The sequence below is a fragment of the Desmodus rotundus genome, chromosome 4 (assembly GCF_022682495.2).
Source record: "Desmodus rotundus isolate HL8 chromosome 4, HLdesRot8A.1, whole genome shotgun sequence".
NCBI lineage: Eukaryota > Metazoa > Chordata > Mammalia > Chiroptera > Phyllostomidae > Desmodus > Desmodus rotundus.
The window spans coordinates 139,530,754-139,553,692 of NC_071390.1; the positions used below are offsets into that span (position 1 = coordinate 139,530,754).

The window sequence follows — 22,939 nt, forward strand, 5'->3', positions numbered from 1 at the left end:
CTCTCCTTCTCTTTCTCCTTCGCTTCCCTCTCTCTAAAAATAAATAAATAAAATCTTTAAAAAAAATTGATGAGTTCAAAAACTGTTTTTGAGTAATGGAAAAAAATGTCCTGACAGGTGTATTGCATCAAATGGAGAGTACTCTGAAGGTGACTTAAGTTTAAACATGTAAGAATAAATACACAAATTTGTATAAATAAATTCTGTTTTTTCGGGGGTCTCCCTTCCTACAGACCTGACTTTATAAAAAGGTTGGAATGGAATTATCACAATTGAGGGTTATTTTGTTGATACAGTGCAAACCAAGGCCTAATCAAACAAGACATTGCATCCCCAGTGTCAGAAGCCACAATGCATCAGAGCTGAGACCTGGAATTAATTCAAGTTATTGTGAGAGCCAATACTTCCTTTGGTAATCCCTACAGCAGATAGCCCCAGAAAAGACAGCACCAGTCAGGTTCAACTCAAACATACTAATTAAGTGGTTTCTTGGTCTCCTCACTTCTGGGGCCATCAGCAAGGCTATGCTCTACAGTGAGTTGATAGCTCCCTGGATCCAATCATCCACAGCTTTCCCTTTGCATTCATAGAAGTAATTTTGTCCACTCCAACTCCTGATATACTTAGCGTCACTGGAGAAAGTCATAAAACCTAACAGTCTGCTTATATATTTACCCTAGCTAACTGCTAGCAACGTATTGCTGCTGACTGCTTTTATACCAAGCTGCCTGATCTCCTACAGTACCCACAGCATCGTTCCGAATCTCACGCCAAGACAACCTTCTGCTTTTCTCTGACTGCGAAACTGTCAGACACAAGCTCTTACTGATTTAACTCATCTCCATCTATAACCGTCCTTGCTTTTCTACCTGTCTCAGAAGAAATATCTTTTCAAAGTAGACAATTATTTTTAAGGTTTTCGATGTACGCTGATAAACATCCTCTAGAAAGACTATAGCAATTTACACTTCCATTATCACGAGTATATCAGTCTTCCCAAAATCCTCATCAAAGTGGACAAGTATACATTGGCCATTTGTAGCTTTTCTTTATATGGTCACATTCTTTGTTTCTGCCTTTTTTTGACTGAGATTGTTGTATTTTCCTTATTAATTCGAAGAGCTCTTTGTATATAAGGATATTAATCTCTCCTCTATTAAATATTTTCTAAATGTTTCCCTCCAAATGTCATTTCCCTAAGTTTTTAATTATTTTTACATATGTAATTGTTGAATATTAAATATATCCTTTTCTTGTTGAGTTTTACCTTTGCTTTCATGCTTTAAAATCTCCATTTGTGCAATCAGATAAATGTTCATCTTTACCTGCTTCTAGCTATTTTCAGTTAAATTATTTACAAAATTACTTTTGTGTACATCTTTCCCCATCCAAAATAATTTGTCTTGTAGCTGTTAACTAATTTATTATATCTGCTGGGCTTGGAATGCCTCTTTTATCATATAGTAAATTATTATATGTATTGAGACCCATTTCAAGGGCTCTTGATTTATTTTCTGAGCTCTAAATCTACCCACCCCATCCTCTGCTGTACGATGCTGCGGGGGATCTCTGAACAGCTCTCCCTTGCTTTCTGGCTTCCTTTCACAATCCAATGGGAGATAGAGAAGTGATGGGGGTTGAGGAGATGAGAGATAAGAGGTGTACAGAATGGACTTTCGCATTCCTGTCTGCTTGCTGCTCCTGTCAAAAGCACCCCTAAAACAGCCCTTTATCTTGGCAGCTGCAGTTTCTAACTTCTTCTATTAAGTATCGGTATGAAGGGGACAGAGATCTCTCCCGCAGAGGCCTGCGCCCCAGCCCCATGACATTGCCTGCTTTGAGTCCTAAGGAGAGAGCAGCAGCTGGGTAGCACCCGCTTCCTTAAGAGTTTCGAATTCTAGCTCCATGGAGCTTCTTCTCTAAGCTTTTAGGTTCTTATAGGCAAATCTCCTTTTATTTCTCCTGCTACAGGGATAGAACCTACTTTCTGCAGTCATCACCTCTAGGATGCCTAAGTTATCTCCTTTTGCTTTTCCACCTCTCCAACATTTATTTATTTAGCTGTTTCCTTATACTGTTTATTTGTACTAAATTGTCTCTCTTTACTATAAATTTATACTAAATTCTATTAAAATACGTTGTATAGTTTTATTTTGAATCCTGTGGCCAGATGAAATCCCTAAAACACAGCTCTAAACAAGTTATTCACTCCTCTGACATAATAACACCAAAAATTATTAGTTTCACAGCTACCTACCACTATGAAATAAACTTCTTAGATTAACAAATAAAGATCATTAAAAATAGGACCTTATCTACTTCTCCAGCTCCATTCTCTGTACTTCCCCACAGTTGCTAATGTTAAATACAAAGCAAAACAGAACACAGCTGTGTCACCAAAGATGCATGAACGTTCCTATTTGGATGCCTCTGCTAATTCTCTTTACCTGAGATGTCTCCTGCACTCATGTCCATTTGTCAAAATACTCCCTGCCCATTTCAAGGCCCAACAGATGCCACCTCCTCCTCTAAGCTCTTTTTCTATCGTCCCTATGAGAAATATGCACTCTCTCTGACTTCCCATAGTACTTGATAACTTTTAGATGTATAGTCTTAGAATATAGACAACAGTGGTCATGTCTTATTCCCCCCTCCCCAAGCACTGAAAAATCCTTAGAAACCAAGAAATCTGCAAGGCCACAAGATACTTTTGTGTGAACTACAAGTAAGAAATCCCTACCTCTAAAATAACACAGTCCTGTACATGATGAAGAGAGCACAGGCTAGATCTCAGCCCCCAACTAGTATCTGTAAATCTCATGGCTAATAAGGAACTAGTACCCAGAATATGTAAAGAACTCTCACAATTCAATAATAAAACAATTAACTCACTTAACAAATGAGCAAAGGATAAGCACATTGCAAAAATGCTCAACATTATTAGCCACCAGGGAAATGCGAATCCAAACCACGAGCTACCACTTCACACACCTACCAAAATGGTTATAATCAAAAAGACTGGTAAGAACAAGCGCTGATGAGAATGTGGACAATTGGAACCCTCAGACATTGCTGGTAGAAATGTAAAATGGTGCAGCTGCTTTTTAAAAGTCTGGCAGTTCTGCAAAAGGTTAAACAGAGTTACCATATGATTCAGCAATTTCACTCCTAGATATATACTCAACAGAAATGAGACATATGTCCACACAAAAACTTACACACAAATGTCCATAGCAACATTATTCGTAAGAGCCAAAAAGAGGGAAAACCCAAATGTCCACCAACTGATGAATGGATAAATAAAATGTAGCATTATCCTCATGCTACAGTATTATTCATACATAATAAGGAATGAAGTACTAACACATGCTATAACATGAGTAAACCTTAATGTTTTTCTTATTATAAATCATGTCCCATTCCCGCTTTCAGATCTTGCCCTTAAAAAGATTGGCGGTGTAGTCTCCTAGTCCCTTTCCCTACCCCCTCAGAAGAACTGGAAAAGCTGCCCTGAACCCAGAGATGAAAACACCAGCACTGGATAATATCTCCTTCTACTTGTTAGGTGAAACAAAAATAAACAACAACAAAAACAAACAAACAAAACGCACCTCTTTCTAAACCACTGTATTCGGATCTCTCTGGCACAGTCCCTCAGCCTATACTCTAATATAAATCTCCTGCAAACCTCTGGCTAACCATTTGGGGTTGAAAATCAACTGACGGTGAAATTCTGTTCTCATGTAATTAGGAAATTCAATCTGACCTGTTCTTACAGAAGACAAATAACAGCCCAGACATTGTTCCTCAGAAGAAGCCCTATTTTTCTGGGAAGAATTCCATGTGTTTCATTTGTTTGTTTGCTTTTTAAATTGCTTCTGGTTACTATACATTAGGTAGATGCTGCAAAAGAATTTCTCACTTTTTATGAGTTTCAAAATATGTTGATTTTCACATCACTACTGATGCATTTTCTATCAAACCGATTGGGTCTACTGTCGACATTCGTAAGTTTAACATGCTAAATCTTAACCGACAGAGAATATCTGTTATTAAACAAGTCTTGATGAAAAAATAGCTAAAGGTAAGGACCGATGACCATTAGCACATAAAGTGATATGGATGAGTGAAAAATCAATGACTGTATGTCCCAAGTTAGTTAACGGATTATTTCATTATAGCACTAAAGACTGACCTCTAAAATCATTATCCCTATACATTGATTTTTCTAACCCTAGTCCCAACCTACTATGCTTGTGAATATGACCACTTTACGTCAAGTCACAGATACATAAAAACTGATGACCTGACAACAATTTTAGTGAAGTGATAGTGATAGACTATATTGAACTGTCTACTGTCTACTAGTCACTTTATGAGCAACAGCTAATATACAGGCAAACTACAGAGTTAGGAGTACTTTTCCTTATGGTATTCAAGAGAAAAACCACAGCCCAGTCCAAAAATAGCATTGCTCGGTGCTAAAAGCTCATGATAACAAACCTAGATTTAATAACCAATTTAACTGCAGTTTCAACGTCTTCCAGAAACATCTTTCTGGTCAAGGTAATCTGTCACTGTGGGCTCTCTACATCCCCCACAGAAAGAAGAGTCCTACTTGATAGAAGCCCATCCCCTTCTCTTCCCAGAAAGAGAAAGAAAAGGTGTCTTGGCCCCAAAATAATCCTTTTCAAAAAAACTTTGTTAATAGCATTCTGGCCCCACACCTCTTCCTATAAAAACCTTCCACTTTGTACAGCTGCTGGGAGCAGCTTCCAGTTGCTAGATGGGATGCTGCCCAATTCATGAGTTGGCTTAATAAAGCCAACTAGACCTTCAAATTTACGCCTTAAATTTTGTTAGCAACGGCAATCTAGATGACCCATACGGGGGGTGGGGGGAATCTAAGCCCACATCCTCAGCTTTTAAAAAATCATAGTTCATTAAAATATGCAAGTTTCTCCAGTATGTCATGAAATCAAATCTAAACAAAGAGACAGAGAAAGAAAAATAGAGACAGAGTGAGTTAATAAATGTAACAGTTTTCCTCCCTTCTCAGCTCCACAGCCCCATTCCTCAAGAAAAATGAGGAAAGAATATGAAATAGGTTAGGAATCATAAAACTGAAAAGCTCAGAACCTTTCTGAGCTGCATTATGAAATTAAAACAAGTATGTCAAGTATAAAGAGTTTGGCCAAGTCTTGGGGGTTTGACTTATATTATTATAAACTTGATATTGAGGGATGAGATGAAAAGCAAAAAAATATATCTATTGCAGCAAAATATCTTAGATCTATGTCAAAGTTTCAAGGCCTAGATATTTTGGGGCTAGAACAGCAGCAGCAAACCTACTTGTTTGCAAAAGATAAAATTTAACTCACCTTTTGTGTCCTCAACCATATCCAGTTTAAGCGCCTTTGTTCCATCAAAGCAAAAAGCCCTAATGGAATTCAGCCCTAATAATAAAGCATTCTGCTTTATTTTTTTCACTTTGTTGGATATTTTGTCCAGTGCTATTACTTCTCCCTAAACAAACAAACAAAAATACATAAAGTGTAAATACAAAGCAATTGTAAAAATTATTAAAAACTAAGAAAATTATGAAAAATTATGGTCTTCCTCACTTTTCCTCATACCCTAGTTTTAAAGTTGAATTCATTAACCAAATGTGTATAATGAAAATTATATTAAATATTTCTTGTCTTTCCTTTAAAAAAAAAAAAACCTTCTTGCCAGATAATTTTCTTATAACACCCAACTACTTTCAATCAACAACACTCAAAACCAAAAATAGCGTTTGCAATCCTTTAAAGAAACTTCAGAACATCCACTGGAGTTAAACATTAAAAATCACCAGCTTGATGCGCCTTGCTCACCTCTGGAGGAGCATGATCTAATGTCCTGAGACATCTGCCTCCTGGTGCTTTAAGATCCAGATAAGTACTACTTACAAAATCAATCCTTATCTCACTATTTTCTAAGCTATACACACAAAATTCATGGGAATTCTCACAACTAAAGACAGAAAAATATTAAGTGTATATCACAGCCAAATGTTCTAGACTGGTATAAAACGTAGTTCAAAAATAATTTTAAATGCTAATACTTCAGTTAAGTCAAAATTGATAAAAACAACAGGACCTTTTTACAAATGTATTATGATATTCAGAGGATATTTTAAAACGTACTATGAAATGATATTGCAGGGGTGGTGAAATTAACCCTTCAATGTATTTTTTTTGTTTTGCTCCCCTTCTATACACTGTCCTTGCATGACATATGAATCAACTGCATAGACTACAATACCAGGAATTTGGTGATGCTGTTCCCAAATGTAACGCCAGGTTTAATGGTAGACATAGCTCCAGTAACTACTTGGACAAACAGAACCCCCCCCCCCAAACAACGCAATACAAGAAGGGCAAGGCTCCTCTGCACGGGCAGGGAAAGTGGCATTGTGACAGGAAGCAGAGTGACTATGGTGGGCAGACTATGCCGATTTTCCAAAAGAAGGCTAAAACTACAAAGAAGATTGTGCTAAGGCTTGAATACGTTGAACCCAACTACAAAGCTAATAGAATGCTGGCTATTAAGAGTTGTAAGCATTTTTAACTAGGCGGAAATAAGAAGAGAAAGGGCCAAGGGTCCCAGGTCCAGGCTTCATATTTTGTTTTATTATGTGACAAGAAAATCTTGAGGATATGATCACTTCAAAAAATATATATACTGTCAAATTATTTTAGTGGCAGAATTTATTTTAATAATTTAAAACAAGGTATTAATTAGTAACATGAAATAATTTCTCTAATGTTTCATTTAAACTTAAGGACAAAACAATTCTATAAATGGATGAGCAAATCTGGGCTTCAAGAAGGCCTTGAGATAATTCTCTGCAAGTGGTAATTGTTTACTGAACTTAACATGTGATGACTGACATCACCGAATAGTTTTCCCTTCGGCTGAACCTGAAATAAACCAGATTATGGATGCCTGTGTAGTACTTCCTGAGCTACCTGCAGCGCCACCTCCATCACTGAAACGTGCGGCACACCGACAGTCCGGCTGTGAACACTCTCACCTGGTCACGCATCAGTGCTGCAATGTGCGTTGTTTTGCCTCCAGGTGCTGCACACAAATCTAGAATCTTCTCTCCAGGTCGAGGATCCAGAACATGAGCTACTACAGCAGATGGCAAATTCTATAAAGGAAAAAAAAATCAATTATTAATGATTCTAAATCAATTTAAACTTCAGCATCAGAGAACGTAAAGAAACCTTTGGTAGTAATCCAGTATGGTCTCTTCCGCCAAGAGAACATTTTTTGTAACTTACATGAGGTCAGGAAATTCTCCATTTCCTGGAGCACCCTATAATCTCATAGGACACTGACAAGCACATACACATGCACAGTCGTTTCTCCAATCAGTCCAGCAACAAAGGCATATTGTCCTTTCTATTTTTTTATTGTATTTTTTCCATCACCATTTATCCCCTTATACCCTCTTCCCCCTTTACCCACGCCCCTCCTTTCTCACTGTAGTGGTTCTCAATATTTTGGAGGCCAGAGATCCCATAGACATATGAGAAAGCTCTGGATCTTTTCTCCGGAAAATGTATAAAAATTTGCAATTTCAGGTGCTTCATCATCTAACTCCCACTTAAAAATCCCAGTTTTAGGTTGCTAATTCCACTGAGAGACACATTTGGGTTCCTATCTTCTCCCCACTACCCTATTTTGGTAGAAGAAAAATAAAATGTAAGAAAATCTTAGCTATTTCTGATAGACATCTGGAAATATATGAGATTCTACAACCCCAATATACCTCTGTCTATAGCAGTTAAGTTATATTGACTCACCATTAGTATTACTTACACACGGACAGTTACTACAGGATGACGGCTTTAAATAATATAGAATAATATCACAAAATAATCATATTTTTTAAAAAATTGGCAAGAAAAAAGTAAAGACTAACAAGCACAGGGCTATTTAAAGTTTAAAGGTTTCAATTCATTTTTACACCAAAACATTTACATCCCAAGAACTGTGAGAAGATTACAACACTCTCAAGTGAATCCATGATCACCAGTCCAAAACGACATCCATGGTGAGAAAGGAGACACCGACAACAAATTGCCGCCCCTGCCCCCCACCGCTGGGTACAAGAAGCATTAAAGTCAATGCAAACAATTGAGGTACCTGAAAAGCAATCCCTCAGCACTAAACACTAAGAACAGCTTCACCTGTCACAGATAGTTTCTGTCAAAAGTCTGGTCTATTCCAAAAAAAAATTTTAATTAAACTCTAATATGAAACACTAAAACACTGTATGTAGCTAATAGAAATTCTTTATCTAGACACTGGTTATGCTTAACTTCTAATAGAGATACGATTACTATATTGGTCAAAGATGACAGAAATCTTGACTGAAACGTAAGTAGCACATTATAATCCTTCTGGTCCTGCAATAAGTAAAAGTTATAAAATGGTCTAAGTAAAGATGCTTCACTAAGTATATATATGATGACAGTTTTTTTCCCACCAATGTAGTCTACGACTTTTCTCTGCAGTACTTCTCAATCCTGGCTACACAAGAGAATCACCTAGTGAGGGTTGGTTCGGTTTTTTTTTTTTTAATGCTCAGAAACAAAACAATCACAAAATTCATATGGGACCACAGAAGTCCCCAAATAGCAAAAGCAATATTTAGAAAGAAGAACAAAGCTAGAGGCACCACATTCTCAGATTTCAAACTCTACTACAGTTTCAGTGGTTATAACAATGTGGCTGGCATAAAAACAGGCACAGATCAAGGAAACAGAATAGAGAGCCCAGAAATAAATTCATGCGTATATGACAAAGGAGCCAAGAACACACAATAGGGAAAGGACAGTCTCTTCAATAAATGGTCTCTTCACTGAACAGCCACACGTAGAAGAATGAAACTGGACCACTATCTTACACCATACACGAAACTCAACTCAAAATGGATCAAAGACTTCAATGCAAGACCTTAAACCACAAAACTCCTAGAAGGAAACAAGGGCAGTACACTCCCTGACATAGGTCTTGGCAATGACTTTTTTTTTTTTTGGAAACTGACACCCAAAATAAAAGCAACAAAAGAAAGACAAATGAGACTACATCAAACTGAAAAGCTTCTGGAGATTACCAGTCAAGGTGGCAGAGTAGGTAAACACTGAGTTCACCTCCTTCCACATCAAAATCACAACTAAATTATAGAACGACTGTCTGAAGATTAGCTAAACAGAATCCTCGTAACTGATAAAAGATGATGCTACACTGGGACTGGTAGGAGGAGAGGAGAGACTGGAAGGCTGGTCCCGTGTCCATATGCATGGATAAAAATTGGGAGGGCTATCTCAGCATCGGAGGTATCCTCTGATGAGTGAGGGAGCCAGACCCACGCCAGACTCCCAGCCCAGGTGTCCAGTGCCAGGAAGAGAAGTCACCATAACTTCTGGCTGTGCAAACCAGTGGAGATTGTGCCTGAGGGAGAGGAAGGGCTCTTGGAGGCTCAGATAATGCAGATCTTAAAGGGCCAGCACACAGACCCACTCACAAACTCACTTAGTCTGAGCCCCAGTGCAGAGGCAGCAGTTCAAAAAGCGCCAGGGATATATGTAGAGGATCTGAATTGCCTGGCTTCAGGGCAAGGGCTGGAGGGGCAGCTCTGTCTGCGAATGCAGTGCTGGCAGGCACGACTGTTCCTTTTTAAGCCCTCCCCCACGCAATAGCAAGTACGGGCTGAAGTGCTGGCAGGTGCCTTGCTCCTTTGTTGAGCCCTTCTCCCACCCAGCCGCAAAGCAAGGCAAAGCAGGCTTCGAATCTGCTTTGGATCCATCGACTTGGGTAACACCTCTATCTTCAGTACTTCTTATATTGGAAGTAATAATAACAATAGTGAAAATAATACCACCTAACCAGATTGTAACACATCAGTTAATATACACACAAGTACTTAAAAACCAAACAAGGCAGAACAAATTACATGTTATAGCATCACAATTAATGACCATCTGACAAAAATCTTAGTAGTAAACCATCTGAATCTTTCTCAAAGTTACAAATGAACACACACACATACATATAACACGAATGCATGTATTATTTACAGATTAATATTTTGAGATGGAAAGCAACAATTATAAAAAGGTTTATATTAAAGCACATGTGCAAAAAGGGTAAAAAGGTAGTCAATCAGCTGAGGGGAAAAAAGGATGCTTACAAAGTTTTTTCTTACTGCTTAACCAAAGGTAGATCAGAAAATATAAATAGACCACAAAAATATGTTAATAGAAGTACAAAAACACCCTTAGATTTCAAATAATTCACGGTAGTATGTTGCAATGTTAGTAAATGTTTTACTTTTACAATTACTTACCTGTAAAAATAAGTAGCTGGGCAGTACATTGTCAAATGAAGGGCTGAGATATAGTGGTTCTGTCATTCGTATGCCAATACCTCTGAAAAGTAGGAAATCTAATGTTAATCTGGATGAATTACATTGTGTATACAAACTCCATTTCTAGGAACAAACACTACATACTCAACACCAAAATAATTAGAATATTCCAGTGAATTGTTTCTGAATGTTTACCTGCAGTAAGAGGTCATCAGGATAACTAAAAAGGATAAAGTTACATAAATTTTCACGTGGGTACCAGTAAATAGAGTAAAAAGCAAAGAACACCTGATACCCACCTCTTTGACAGTCTGCTTCGCACCTCACCTACTAGCACAAGCATATCCAACCATACAGTATTTAACTTAACATCACAAAGAATAATTTAAACCAGTTACTGCTCAGGTATGGAATTGCGTATGTCTTTTGAAACTGTTTTTGTAATCTGTATCTCCATATAATAATACAAAGTACAAGACCTCCTAGGATGAATAGTCTGTTATTAAATTAGTCTACCTCTGTGAGTCTATGAATGATTCCACTCAGCTGGAATTCAAGAAACAAAGGGTACAAATTTATTAGGTGAATACTAGTAGAATTGGTTCTAAAATTTTTTAAAAATATAAGTTAGAAACAGGGTGTATATGTAGCATTTCTTTCTCATGGAAGCATGCTTTATCTCACATACACAGAGAAAGAAATCATAATAGCATAACTGATATTAGGTTTAAAAATTGAATTTAAACACCAACAGTTTTTTGAAAGATGGCTGGTTCCTACTCCAACTACGAAAACATTACTCCAAAAAGACATTTTGCAGTTACTAGAACTACCACATCAAATAAGATATGAGGATGAAGAATGTACCACCTATAATGAACTATAAGAGGCAGTTAAAATATCAATCCCCTATTAGAGAGCCAAAGATAAACACAGATCTATGCCTTATCTTCATATTCATAAAGCCATCTAAGGAGAATAAAATCTTTGTTCTTGGCCATTTAGAAAGTTCTGCTAACTAGAACTAGGAAATTCAATAACCTGTTTCCTCAGAAGAATTAATTTTCACTATAAACCCAGATTGTTGTAACATGAAAATCTGTTCCAGAAATCAGAGGTGTGGTCCAGTCCTATGTGGAAGGAAGAAATTTCCCTCTCTCCTCCTAGGTTCTCACGGCTGGTCTAATAATTAAATCTACATGAGACATTAGATTAATAAGAGAAAATAACCAAATTTAATTATACACATATGTATGGGAATCCCACACACAAGAGAATCAGAGACTCCACACACATGAGAGGTTCAGACACAGGAAGGGAAAATTAGATGTACCAGGTCTGTTCAGAAAAAAATCCAGCCACTGTTAATAGAATGAGAACGGTTTGCACAACATTGATGTACCTGGCAGCCAAGGAGAGTGGACTGGAATGTGCATGTGTGAACAACGATGACTTCACTGTACTAGTCAGTGGAGGTGGTAGATGCCATTGAGTGAGCATGGGTACTGTATGGCTGTCACATTGAAAATGACTGAGCAAGTAGAGCAACGAATCTTCATCAAATTTTGCATTAAGCTTGAACATTCCTCCACGGAAACTATTCGGATGATTCAGAAGGCCGCAGCTATGGGTAACTGGTGACTGGCAGCTTCATAACACACTCGCTCATGCGTCACATCTCATGCAGAGTTTTTGGCAAAATATCAAATCACCCAGGTGACTCAGCTGCCATACAGCCCAGATTTGGCGTCAAAGCTTTGACTTCTGGCTTTTCCCAAAACTAAAATAATCTTTGAAAGGGAAGAAATTTCAGCCCTGGCTGGTGTGGCTCAGTGGACTGAGCACAGGCCTTCGAACCAAAGGGTCATTGGTTCGATTCCTGTCTAGGGCACATGCCTGGGTTGCAGGCCAGATCCGCAGTAGGGGGCATGGGAGAGGCAACCACACACTGATGTTTCTCCTCTCTCTTTCTCCCTCCCTTCCCCTCCCTCTAAAATTAAATAAATAAAATCTTTAAAAAAAAAGAAAGGGAAGAGATTTCAGACCATTGGTAAGATTCAGGAAAATATGACAGGGAGAACTGTAGCAGTGACTGGGAGAACTGTATGCGGTCCCAACGTGCCTCCTTTGAAGGGGACTGAGGTGTCATTGTCCTATGTACAATGTTTCTTGTATCTTGTATCTTCTTCAATACACATCTCATTTTCATAGTACATGGATGGATACTTTCTGGACAGGCCTCATATATGACATTCTGAGCTAAGGATGAGGTAAGGCATCTTGGGCCTTCAGAGGGGAGGAAAGTCATTCACAGAACAATCATAGGGCAATAAGAAGAGCACATATTCACTAATTAGATGTTTGCCTTGCTCTATAGATATGTCATAAAAAGTCATTTCTGGTGCCATCTCTAATTATGGAGAAGGCCCCTAATTTAAATTCTTTAAGGGAGAGGTAAAAGTTTCTCATGAGCCTAGAGGGTCTCGACGACCTTTAGCTCCGAATTATTCACATACCAAAGTGGAGCGTCCTGAGGAGCCCGTTGTGAGCTCCTTCACCTAGATGGAGAAAGCCCCAGCCTTTGCATGTCTACAACAGCTGCTGACTCTGGACAGATGGAGCTGTCCAGAGAACTCCTAAAACCAGGCTGAAAATGCTAAGCAAAACAAGAAACTGAGCTTTCCATGGATTTAACTTATTTAGAGTCAGTAACAACCAGGGATGATTTAAAACTAGCTGTATTTTAATTTGGTCTGAGTAAATTCAAACATTAATTTTTGACCACAAGTATTCATGCGAGTGCTGGCTTTCTGGTAAAATTTATTTTTGATTAAAATTGTTTTATTATTTCTTTTATTATTTATATTAAACTCACAGGGTTTTTCTTTCACAAAACCAGAATGTTTAGAGAGATCTGGATAGGGCCCTGGCCAGACAGCTCAGTTGGTTAGAGTGTCGTCCCGATAAGCTAAGGCTGTGGGTTCGATCCCCAGTCAGGGCACATACGAGAAACAACCAATGAGTGCATCAATAAGTGGAACAACAAACTCATCTCTCTCTCCCTCCCTTCCTCTCTCTCTAAAATCAATTTCTAAAAAATTTCTTTAAAAAAAGAAAAAGATATGGATAGGTTCATATAATTAATCCTTTATCAAGATAAGTATTGTTCTCCGAAGATGAAACATATCAAATCAATAAAATTCAAAAAATAAAATTATTTGAATTATAGGGTGACTAGCTGATTACTTAAAACTCTTTAATTTGAGCATTCATTCTGCTCAGATTAAAGCACTTAGCATCATGTTTTTTCTAAAAAACATTGGAAATATGGATTAAATTTTCCAGTTCAATTTATACCAAAAAAAATTCATCATATAACATTACTAGACACAGTATTTTTTACATTGTTTTTTTCCTTGAAACACAAAACATGCTTACTTCTCCCAAACAACATTTAATAACATACTTCAGTTCAGGTGGCCCACTGAAGATTTCTTTGCGGCTTAATTCAGAAATCCCATTTCCAAGAAATACTTTTGTTCCATCGAATTCTTTGGCTCCTTTCTTACATTTGCCTTTAATATCAGAGTATACAGAAACAACATCTCCAGCTTTCATAACTAGAGAAAGAAGAAAATCATAATGTAATAATTTATACTTTGATAAAAGAACAGTTAAAACTCTAAGCTAGACTGGAGAACCCTGGGGACATCAATAGCAGGCATGAGGTGGCTCATCCTCTCAATATAATCCCTGATAGAAAATATGCTTTTTACTTTTAAATGTCCTTAACAATGAATCTAATTGAAGATTCTTTTTCTAGGAAAACAAAGAAATGAAATCATCTTCAAAATATCCTACCTCAGTCTGAAGTCTTTAGCTGAGCAGAAAAGGAAAGATGTCTCTAATTTATATTATTTTCCCCAAACCTAACATTTCCTAAAAGACTTTATTTAGATTTTGATTTTTGACTCCTTCCTCACATTTCTAAGTTTCCTTCAAAAGGATTCTTAAAAACATACTCAAATTCCTCAAAGGAATCTTTAAAAATCCCATAACACTATTGGTATTTCTTCAGTTTTTCTGTTACAGCAATTAAGGCAGATTTTAATGACAAGCACATCCATTCATTTATATGTGTATATGTAGTTAGAATACCTTGAAACTATGCTGTGTACAGATTTGATTTACATGGTTGATTAAATATAGTTTTGTAATCCTTTCATTAAATTATTTTCAGTAAAAACGAAACCAAAACCAATAATATTGACAATGGAAAATTGTGTTCCACTCCCAAAAAACACCTAACCCATCATAAATCTGTCTTGCCCTTAACCTGAGAACAGTAGCGAGCAGCCCACCAGCTGTGTAGCTAGGACTGCTCAAATCACACGGGTAGGGGTCGCTGAACTTTCTGTGCAAAGGACAAGTAAGCATGTCGGCTTGGGGAGCCACTTGAAGTCTCTTGACATACGCTTCTTTGTATTATTTTTTATAACCCTTTATACTCACATTTTGAAGCCGACACAATTCCTGGAACGTAGACATGGGCTCCTCTTAACACGGCATTGCCACAGTGGGCTCCAACAATGGCTTCACACTGTTGTGTTTTTATATGCTTCCTGGGGTTTAAGAGAAGAGACATGTAACACAGTCATATACATCCAACATGCACCGACCCTTTCGATGTTTCACCTTACACCCCAAATAACCTCTTTAGTCCTGCCTGCCCCAAAATAATGCCATTAATGAATGAATAAGAGAAAGCTGAAAATAGAATATTGAGAAAACAGTTTTTTTAAAAAGAAGATGGGCATTTGAGAAAAGAAAAAGTAGAAAGAGGTCCATCTGATAAAAGGCAATCAAGTGACACCCAAAATTGCTTAATCACTTAACAAACATTGCTGTTTTCATAACAGCAATAGAAGAGAAATAAAGTCTACCTTCAAAGATTAAAACAGACAATATACAAGGAATTCAAAACATTTCTAAAGTGGTAGATTGTTGCAAGGTAAATCATTAATATTTTAAACTACATGGACAATTTTGCCCAAGTTGTTTTTTAATGTTTTCCAGTTTCTCACCTCTAATTTATTCCTCAGATCATTAAAATTGCAGTATCATTTCTAACACTCAGAAAGACTTCTTCAAAGGTCAGGGGCATCGATGTGATCAGCCTGGTATAACCTTGAGCACCGAGTCTCCGATGAGCCTCCCTGGCTGGCCACACTTCACGAGCTGTCACGACTCCTCGCTGACGTGTGTCCCATCTTCTTTCCATGATCTCCACACAACCGAATCTCACTCAACTTCTCGCTCTATACGACTCCTTCCTGGCCCCATACATTCTCATAGCTCATGCTCTATTTCTTGGTGAGTTTCAAGCCCCAAGTTCCAAAACGTGCTACCATCTCCTCTCACTTTGCATCCCATCCCTTGGCAATCTCACGATTTTAATAATCACTTACAAAAATAATCCATGAATTCTAATGTTTAGCCTTTCTTAAATATCTTCTTCCTAAACCTGTTCACTTGACACACTGAGTCACCAAATCACGTCACCTGCAATTCTCTGACAAGTCTCCTGGGCCCATCTCATGACAACGGATGTACATCTCTTAACCTCACTCAGACTGAGTAGCCCCCTGCCTTTGACCTTTGATTGCTTTCAGGTCTTCTTTATGTCTTTGGTGTCCTGCAGCTTCACTGTGCAGTATCTACACATGGATTTACTTTTCACTTTTGGCTTCAGGCTCACAGTACTTCCTAAATTTGTTTTTCATCAATTCTCGAAAATTTTTAGTCATTACATTTTTGAATACTGTCCTATCTCCATTTTTCCCCCTACTCTCTACATCTGGGATTCATTAGAAATATGAAGTACCTTTTTCATTCTAATTTCCATGACTCAACTTCACATTTTCAATTTCTTTATCTCTCTCTGCTGTATTCTAGATAATTTCCTTTGAGTTACCTACTTCAGTAATTCTTCATCAGTTAAATCTATCCTACCGTCTAACGTGCAGAGTCCAGGAAATAAAGGGTAGTGCATCCTCTGAAATGAGAGTTAACACATGGGCTTGAGACTGCCATCCTCAGAAAGGCCTGCTTACAAGACGTCCTCCGGATGGCACCTGAAAACTTGCCTGCGATGCAGCTCCTGACACTGACAGGAACTCTCCCTAACGGCAAGAGTGGCATGTTGTTCCTGCACTGTTTACACGAGCAAGACGATTTATTCTGAACACCTGCTTTCTTTGGGGGAGCCCGGAACTCTGGTATATGCTAGGAAGAGGGTGCCTACATGACCAACACCCAACAGAAACACTGGGCACTGAGTCTTTAATGCACTTCCCTACTAGACACTATTCTACACATGTCCCAATTGGGTGCTGGAGAAATTAAGCACATCTTGGTAACTCCATGGGGAGAAGACAATTAGAAGCTTGTGCCTGGCTTCCTCTAGATTTTGCCCCATGTACCTTTCCCCTTTTGCTCATTTTGCTTTTGTATCCTTTTGTGTAATAAATGACTGCCATGAGCAGGACCATATGCTGAGTCCTGTGAGTCCTTCCAGCCAATTACAAACCTGAGGGTAGTCTTGGGGAGCCCCCAACACAAGGAGTATCTGCACTGGAAATCCAACGTACAAAGTCCTAGTGTTTTAATAGTAGAGAACACAGAAAAATGTAACAAAAAATACTCAAAGAACTACAGGAGGATTTGTAACTAAAAAGTTATACAATGTTTCATTAAAAACTAAGAGAGAATAGTAAAAATCAAACTACATCCTAGCCAAGTTTCTAAAGTTCAAGGAGAAAGAATTCCCTAGATCTCCAAGCAAAAACCAAGATACTGTTACAAGGGGCATCGTTCTTCTTTGACCCATATCTCTGCACGGCTACAATTGATTCCATACTGTTTACAGAGTGCTAAGGGAAATAACATGTGACCTGAAAATACTATAACCAGCCAAGTTGTTGTTTAAATATAAAGGCAACTGGTAATTCTCAAGCAAGAAAGTAAACAGAGCAGCAGAGACACACTTTGGAGATGGGAGCAAATGCTGCAGATCTGATAAATGACTATACTCGCCAACCAAGAGATTAATCATGGTAAAGAATTCAGAAAGGTACTACACCATTAGGACCAAAAGTAAACATTGAATCTATTTGAATTGTGCTTATAGAATAAAAATATGATAAACTTTTACAATGTTAAAAAACTAACACAGTAAATAAAAATCGACTGATGGGAGTTTAAGAGGAAATTTAAGTGTAAGAACTTCCTCCCTTTTTATAGTGGAAAGTCAAGAGATAATCATAGTGATGATGAGTTTAAAAAAACAAAAAAGAATTCACTTGCTCCTTTTAGAAATACAAGGTAGGTATGTGAATCTACAATCCTAAGTGATTTTTTAACACTTTCCTGTAGTAACTCGCCATTTGTATTTTATAGTTCACTAATGTTCTGACGAGTAGCTTACATCACTATAAACAATAGGATGAAAAGATTATTGGGATCAGGTAAAAGCAAATAAGTACAGAAAATAATTACAGTTAAATCGTCAAAATATTTTAAAAGAACTAAAATGGCCAGTATTAGCAAGAATGGAAGTATCAGAATCTCTCAAATGCTGTTAGAAATATTAACTGGTAAATCTTTTTAGAGGGTAAAATGTCTAAAACTAAAATATACACAAACCATTGAACCAGTGATTCCATGTTGTACTAGTTTATCCTGTAAGTCCACCAAGAAATATCTCAAGAATATTCACTGTTGATCCCTAGCTGGTGTGGCTCAGTGGACTGAGTGCCTGCCTATAAACTGAAAGGTCACTGGTTCGATTCCCAGTGAGGGCACATGCCTGGGTTGCAGGCAGGTCCCTAGTAGGGGACGTGTGAGAGGCAACCACACACTGATATTTCTATTCCTCTCTTTCTCCCTCTCTTTCCCTCTCTCTAAAAATAAATAAATAAAAGCTTGTAAAAAAATGAAAGAGCATAACATGAATCATGGGCAATTATGGACATCATGGAAAGATGTTCACAATATAATCTGAAATGAATCAAGAAACAAAACCTTAGAAGACATGTGATTGTGATCAACTGCACTGGCTGGTGTGAAACTGAATGGGAGAAAGCAGAAATCGGAACAGTGGTTTCCTGGTAGGGAAGCAGAACACAAGAGGATCTTCTGGGGTGATGGAAATGGCCTATATCTTGTCTGGGCTGTGTCTTGGCTACACAATTGTACACATTTGGCAAGACTTAGAAAATGGTACACTTAATTAAGATTTCTCCATTTCACTATATGCGAATTTTACCTTAAAATAAATAAAATAAGGAACTTACAAAATCAATTTTTAGGTTGCAAAAGTAATACATGCTTTTGGTAAAAAATAAAACAGAAATGTTACAATTAAAAATCTCTTCTTATGCCATTTCTCCCAATCCAACTGTCTCATAGTTAACCACTCAGAGTTAAGCCCTATTAATAGCTGGGTGTATTTTCCAGACATTTTTTCTATATATAAATAAATACACATAAATGTGTTGTTGTGTGTATCTTTTCTTAACTGCAAAAGAAATATACTTACCTCACACACAGCCACCCACATTAAAGACTTAATAAATATTCCACTGCATGGATAAACCACAATTTATTAAACCACTGCTTTCCTGTTGACCCCTAAATTATTTCAAAGTTCTAACAAAACATGTATTTTCATAGTTTGTTGGGGACCACTTTGTGTGGTATCGGAGACTGTAGCCCTGTGCCAGCAAGGCCTTGAAAGAGGCCTGGAAGTGTTGACCGGAACGTGGGGAACGCTGGAGGCAGGGATGGCCCTGTACTAGCACGGAGGGTTCCCATGGGAGCTCAGGCCTAAAGAATACATTATACCCCTTGAGGCTTGCTTTGCTGTGTTTAGTCCTGTTGCCATGAATCAGATATTTGAGTCCAAAGCAGGAGTGAATTCCTCAACTCACGAACCATGCCTTAATGAACCATCTGGCATCAGTGTGTCTAACAGACCATGACCTGAGGCAAATCTCTGTGTTTCTTCAACTGTTACCTATAAACAATATCTGTTTTCTGTAACTATGGCCTTTAGACATTGATTGATGAGCTTTGCATGCATACTGTACACCCCTGCGCATACCAATCCCAATAAAAGCCATTTCAGAGAAGGGCTTGGGCATTCTCCACTAGGGGGAATCACCACCCCCTTTCCCGCCAGACAGAGTGTGTCTGGGACAACTCATTTCATCCACGACAGGGAGGACTCCAAGGGACAGGGTTCCCCTCAATAATTATTATAATTCTTACCAGTATCAAAAAATTATACCATATGTGGGGATTTTAAAAAGCCCCTTGGGAAAAGAACTCCCACTATAATGTGAAAGCCTATTTTTTCAGTTTTCAAACATACCTTCCAAATACATAAATGAGTAGCACACTGCTGTTGTACACACAGGACATACAGAGTAATTTAACACAATTGTGATTTAATGAATAAAATTTTACAAACACATCAGCTATGAGAGTAGGAAATATGCTGATTTGTATTTTTGTTGTAACTCGAAGAATGTTTTAATTTAGCAGCAGAATATCTTGAGATATACAGGTAAACAAAAGGAAGTTTCTTAGAAAGCAGAGGGAAAAAATACCAATCACTACACAGAATGGACCTCAAATGCATTCGGGCCCATTCCATGTCTTCTTTTGTAATACCTCCCATACTCGAGTATGAAGTCAGCATTTATGAATCTTTGAATTCCTATCTATATAAAGTTACTAACAATGGAGAAACTCAGTATTATCACCAAACAGTAAATAAAGAACCTGTGATAAACGTTTCCTCATAAGAATATAATTGGAAAATGAAATAGTTACAAACCTTGGCCCAATAACAGGAATAAGTAAGACATCCTGAAGGTCTGGATGGTGAAGAATAGGAACACTTAATCCATTAAATTGCTGTTAAGAGTAAACACACAGGATTACAAAGCCATCAACACATCTGATAAGTTTCAATTCCTGGAGCTTTTCAGTATCATTACCTAGCAGAGCATGAAGCCTGGTGGGGATAGTTTCATGTTATTCCATGGGATACTATAAAAATCAGACTTCAGAACAACTATGTGTTCTCTATAGTTTGATTCTCAAGTATTCTTTTTTTTCAATTATAGTTGACATTCAATATTTTTTCTGTATTTGTTTCAGGTGCACAGCATAGTGGTTAGACAATTACACAATCTATGAAGTGATGCCCCGATAAGTCTAGTTCCTACCTGGCGCCATACACAGTTATTACAATATTATTGACTACATCCCATATGCTGGCTTCGTTATGAGGCTCAATTTTGCTTACTGTTTGGCTTTATAAATACAAACCATGTTTACTTTAAGTGACTTGCTTTAAAAATATATCCAATGCAGAACTGCATGTAGGACTTATTTGAGAAAAGATTCTGAATAAGATATTAAGTATTGAGATTATTTACTATTTATTATACACTATCATTATGCCATGCTGATTTTGATGAGGGAAATAAATGGGCTTTTTTGCAAAGGTTCGGGACTTTCAACATCCTCTATCATAGCTGGCTGTCAGACTAGAAATAGATTCAGGGCCACTGGTGCAGGTGAAGCCAGCCCACAGCCTCACCACAGCCAGCTGCAGGCATCTCTTCCCAACCCTGTGGTCATGCTGGTGGCTTGGAAATGACCACAGTGGGAGTATTTACACAACTTGAATCAGCAAAACACCAAAAAGAGTTATTTTTCCCAGAAATGAGCTGTTGAATATGAGCTACAGGCAGAAGATGACTCCACACAACAGAAAGAACGAGGAGAATGGTGGATTGGGTAGCAAGGACTGTATATTCCATCAGAGGAAAACATGCAAATATTTGAGAACAAGTGCACTATACAGACCAGGGATTGTCACCACATTAATTTTCACATACTACATGAAAGAACAGTAGTAACAATAGATACTTGCACTGCCATGTGGTGCACATATGCTACCCAGAAAAGAACTTCTAAAATTAACTCATTTGTAGGTTGTTAAGAAAAGTTGTTCACATTTTAGAAATCTACAGTTCTACCAAGTCAACAGGTCTCATTTGATCAGTCACCTCTCCGTTTTTGTTGTCCCTTCCTCATTATTTGTTGGTCTTACAGTACCCAGACTATGGCAAACGATCTTTCCAAGGAAAGAAAAGATAATGAACTTCGTCATTTGTTTTTGTTTAGTTTTAGGAGTACCATTTGCTTTACACTATAGAAATATTTCATATAGAGATCAATCTTTCTCAAGCCAGTATTATTCTTTTCTGTCACATGTGAAAGTGATACAGAAATACAACTTTCATAAAGCCACACATGTGCATAATGTTCATAAAACACAAATAAACTTATTTTTAAACAAATCATATCACATGCTTTTTTGTTTCTGCCTCATGCCCTTTAAAAAACAGCCTTGAGTTTAATTTACACACCATAAAATGCACCCATTTTAAACGTACAATTCAATGGTTTTTAGTAAACTTAAAGAACTGTGCAACCATCACCCCAATTCAGATGTAGATGACTTCCGTCACCACACAGAGTCACTGTGCCCATCTGTAGCCGATCCATGTTCCTAGCTCCAACCCCAGGCAACTACTACTACTGCCTTTCTCTGTAAGTGTGTCTTTTCTAGACTTTTATATAAATTAAATATACTATGTATAATGTCTTGTATCTGGCTCCTTTCACTTACTATAATGTTCCTGACGTTCAACAATGTTGAAGGAAGCGTCAGCTCATCACTTCCTGCTGAATAGCACTCCATCGTACGAGTACACCACATTTTCTTTATCTATTCGCCAGCTGATAGATATTTGGACAGTTTCTACCTTTTAGATATTATGAAAAATGCTGCCACAAGGTTCAAGTATTTTATGGGCATATTTTTTCATTCCACTCTTTGGTTGTACAGTAAGTTTATGCATAACTTTCTAAGAGACTACCAAATTATTCTCCAAAGAGGCCATTTGACATTCCCATTCACAAAGTATAATGGCTCTAGTTTCTCCACATCTTCACCGACTAAATTATAAATTATTAAATGTCAAAATGTGGTCCACAGAAATTTGGAGACAAAGCACCTACTCTCATGTCATTGCATTCAGGACTTCTCTTCAGGACACACAGTAGCTTTGGAACATGAATGAAAAAAAAAATGTATAGTCTAAAACATCCTCCAAGTCCCCTTCCCTGCGAGCAACTGGTACTGCGCCACCCTCAATTTCCTACAGAATGCTGAAGACCCAGCCTTCTCTGTCTAATCGTACCCTTTATGGAAAGGGATTCAAACCCCATCCAGAGTGATTCTGTCTGCCTTGTCCTTGATACCAGCCCATGAGATCTTGTACACCCATCAGTCTGGGAGACAAGAATATCTAAGCTCTAGGAATAATCCGCTAGCAAAGAAAACAATCTGGATCTGCCTCAGTTATGGAC

At 37.8% G+C, this 22,939-nt stretch overlaps 1 protein-coding gene across 1 annotated transcript in view; it reads right to left on the reverse strand.

Annotated features, from left to right (window-relative positions):
- The window catches only part of NSUN6 (NOP2/Sun RNA methyltransferase 6), a 45,447-nt gene that overhangs the window by 17,743 nt on the left and 4,765 nt on the right, over positions 1 to 22,939 (reverse strand). Inside the window, exons 3-8 of the mRNA XM_024575866.3 lie at positions 20,328 to 20,407; positions 14,939 to 15,048; positions 13,893 to 14,046; positions 10,406 to 10,487; positions 7,079 to 7,198; positions 5,382 to 5,526 (exon numbers count right to left, since the gene is read on the reverse strand). Of these exons, the coding sequence (XP_024431634.2) occupies positions 5,382 to 5,526; positions 7,079 to 7,198; positions 10,406 to 10,487; positions 13,893 to 14,046; positions 14,939 to 15,048; positions 20,328 to 20,407 (691 nt within the window). The remainder of the gene's footprint in view (positions 1 to 5,381; positions 5,527 to 7,078; positions 7,199 to 10,405; positions 10,488 to 13,892; positions 14,047 to 14,938; positions 15,049 to 20,327; positions 20,408 to 22,939) is intronic.